This window comes from Sapajus apella, unplaced genomic scaffold (assembly GCF_009761245.1).
Source record: "Sapajus apella isolate SASKATOON/1434 unplaced genomic scaffold, GSC_monkey_1.0 scaffold4139, whole genome shotgun sequence".
Taxonomy (NCBI): domain Eukaryota; kingdom Metazoa; phylum Chordata; class Mammalia; order Primates; family Cebidae; genus Sapajus; species Sapajus apella.
This window is the reverse complement of record NW_022441065.1, coordinates 3,259-6,048: the sequence shown is the minus strand read 5'-3', so window position 1 is coordinate 6,048 and position 2,790 is coordinate 3,259. Positions and strand designations below refer to the sequence as shown.

Sequence of the window (2,790 nt, the reverse complement as noted above, 5' to 3'; positions counted from 1 at the left end):
ACCATTCTGAGTATATTGTTCAAGTTTCTTTCCTGTGACTGCTTCAGTTTCTGTCATTTATTAACACGGTGCATCTAAAATCGTCGCTGCTGGTCAGCTGGAAGAATCTGAGAAGGAGTAGGTCCTTGTTCTCATTCCCAGAGCTGCATCCTCTGCTGACTAGGGTCAGGGTGCTTGCAGCTCAAGCCTCATCCGATCCACTGACAGGCTCAGTTATCTCCTGGCCAGAGAAGGGGTGGACTTCTCTATCCAGGGCTGAATCCCCAGGATCAGGCAGTGTGTCTGGGACAAGCCAGTCCTCAGCAGGGAAGGCATATGCTGCCTGCGTGGCCATGGCATAGAAGGTCTGCACATGAGCACACAGAGCCCCACGGAGCTGAGTGAGCCGTGTGAACTGCTCCCAGGTCAGTGGAGAATGGACAAGCTGTGCCCACACCTGGGCTAGGTCTTGATAAATAGCCTCCGACATAGCTCGCACAGAGGTCACCAAGCTTTTTCGAAGTGACGGTGGTTGAACTCCTAGTGTCCGAGACATGTGCCGCTTGCTGTGTCCAGTGCGAGCCCTCAAATATCTCCTATGGTGGGCATCACAGGTCTTCTGGATTCCACTGTTGTGCACAGCAGTGGAGGACTTTGGCTTTTTTTTCATTGTTAAGCTGCACTCCTCTTCTAGACAGTTCCCTACAGAGAAAGCATGTGAGAGACTCGCCAGAACAGTTCCCACAGACCGTCATTTCCGGAAGCTCCTGTGTGCTCAGGTGAACCCCACTTGTCTCTCCCACTGGAATAAAGTGAGGCTGAACCCCTTCTGAGTCCCCAAATATATTCTGGATGCTAAGACCTCAAAAATTTTCTTGTCACTAAGTAATTCCCTTCCTGCTCACGCCTCGTATAAAACTTTTCTGATTATTTGCCCTTTGGGGCAAAACAAAACAAAACAAAACCACCACCACCAACAACAAACACCAGGATCCTACCTGCTCTGTCTTGGCAGCTCTCCTTGGAACTGATTGTTCTTTTCCTGCAGTTTCCCTGACATGGGCTGGACACTGGTTCTGTGGATACAATGAGAGTTTGAGAAAGCGCCTCCAACTGAACACCCTGAAATTCAAAGTCCATCCTGGACACTCAGGAGCTGAGGTTGCCACCAAACCCCAGCTCTCTTCTGTTCTCCAGTGTCCAAAATCTGTAAGGCTCTGGCTGCCAAGGAGCTCCCAGTTTCCTTGCCAGGGGAGCCTGTGGTGCTGCCCCGTCCCTTCCCACCTTGAAAGAGTCAAATCTTACCTGATCTAGCAGTGCTGTGTTCGGCGTTTAGCTTGGTTTTCTCAGAATTCTCCTCATTTGGATTGGGCTCCGATTCTACTGCAAAAGAAAGTTTAAGTAACTCACCTCTCCCTAGGCAGAGTCCCATAGTCTATCTCTGATGCATGTGTGTGGACAGTCTTCCAAGTGGAGCTCTTCTGCCAGCGTCATAAATGAACACGTTTCTCAAACCTCTCTGAGGACGCTAAACCAGTTCCCATCCCCAATCTCAAAACAAAACCCTAACAAAGACACATAGCTCAGTATCTCTGATTCCAGCCCTCCTTCCAGCCTCCATAGAAACAGCCCAAGGGCTTACCTTGCCTTTGTGTGTGCTTCTCATTGGATTGAGGGGAGGCGGTGTCATCTTTTCTTTTGAATGGTTTCTTCTCATCTGAGCCCTTTTCTGTAAAGGACATCTGCTGGAAATGGGGCTGGACTGTGGAGCTTTGGATAGAGGAGCAGTGGAGATGGGAGTCTTCGTTTCCCCTTCCCATGTTGAAGCTCAAGTGAAAGGTGCTCTCTCTTACACGTCCAAACGCAGAGTGTGGATTAGTCGGCTGGACTTGCCTTTTATACCTCCCTCTGCTGGGCGTGGCTTACTCTTATTGGCTGAATCGTTTTCTCCTTTCTGTTACTTATTAGAGCCTCAATAAGAAGTTTCTTACTGTAGCTCTACTGGGGACCTAGACACACATAAAGGCAGACGTTTTCAGAATCCTGTCATAGTGTCAAGAAAACAAATAACCAGGAGCACAGGGATCAGAAGATCGGGGAATCATTCCTTCTGATTTCTGTCTCCGTTCCTATTGCAAGTATTTACGATCCTGTTCATCATTCAAGATGCAGAATTAGACATACTTATATTGACACATGTTATATATTTTGCACAGAAAGAGATTTTGGTTGATTGTATTAGATGCAAACAAATGTGATAAAATGAAAATGCAGAGAAAAACTACCAAATAAAATGGCCCTTCCTACCTTAAAAATGAGGAAGATAATTAGATCACATGCAATAAAATTGAATGATTAGGTTAGAGCCAATGCTAACCTAATCAGGCCCTGATTTCTGAGCTAGCAAAAAGTCGAGGTGGAAAAACTTGCCCCCTTTCTCACACTTCTTCGGTCTTCCCGGGAGCGCCACAGTGTTCCATGGAATTTATTCAGCCTCCCTGGTATAAACGGACTTGGTTCCAAACGGTAACCCAACCAATCACAAGAAAAACAGCCTCGCTTCTGAACATTCAGCTACCGTTTTCACACAGCAGACAACACCTGAATCCCATCAGAGCCCACATTGTTTCTTAACATCCACCTTCAAGATACACTCCAGAGCAGCCTTAACTGCCTCAGCGAGACAGGGCAAGGTGTGGTGGAGCTCCAGGTTCAGAACAGCTGCCTCATCACTTCCTACTGCGGAGTCTGCCTCTGCTGGTCAGAGCCCTCAAACTATAAAAGACTTAGTCTATGTCCCAGCAAGTGTTC

The 2,790-nt window shown here is 47.5% G+C and overlaps 1 protein-coding gene across 2 annotated transcripts; it reads right to left on the bottom strand.

Annotated features, from left to right (window-relative positions):
• On the bottom strand, window positions 1-1,843 carry LOC116547677 (protein FRG2-like). 2 transcript variants are annotated; one of them, XM_032273546.1, is made up of 4 exons: window positions 1,622-1,843; window positions 1,285-1,362; window positions 978-1,055; window positions 1-681 (listed from the first exon to the last, which is right to left on the bottom strand). In XM_032273546.1, exons 1-4 carry the CDS (start codon window positions 1,797-1,799, stop codon window positions 182-184), a joined length of 834 nt encoding a protein of 277 aa, XP_032129437.1. In that variant the 5' UTR covers window positions 1,800-1,843; the 3' UTR covers window positions 1-181. The 2 variants fall into 2 exon arrangements, with proteins under 2 accessions (XP_032129437.1, XP_032129438.1); XM_032273547.1 differs by having other exon boundaries at window positions 1,285-1,359; window positions 1,622-1,799.
• Window positions 1,844-2,790: the final 947 nt, after the last annotated feature.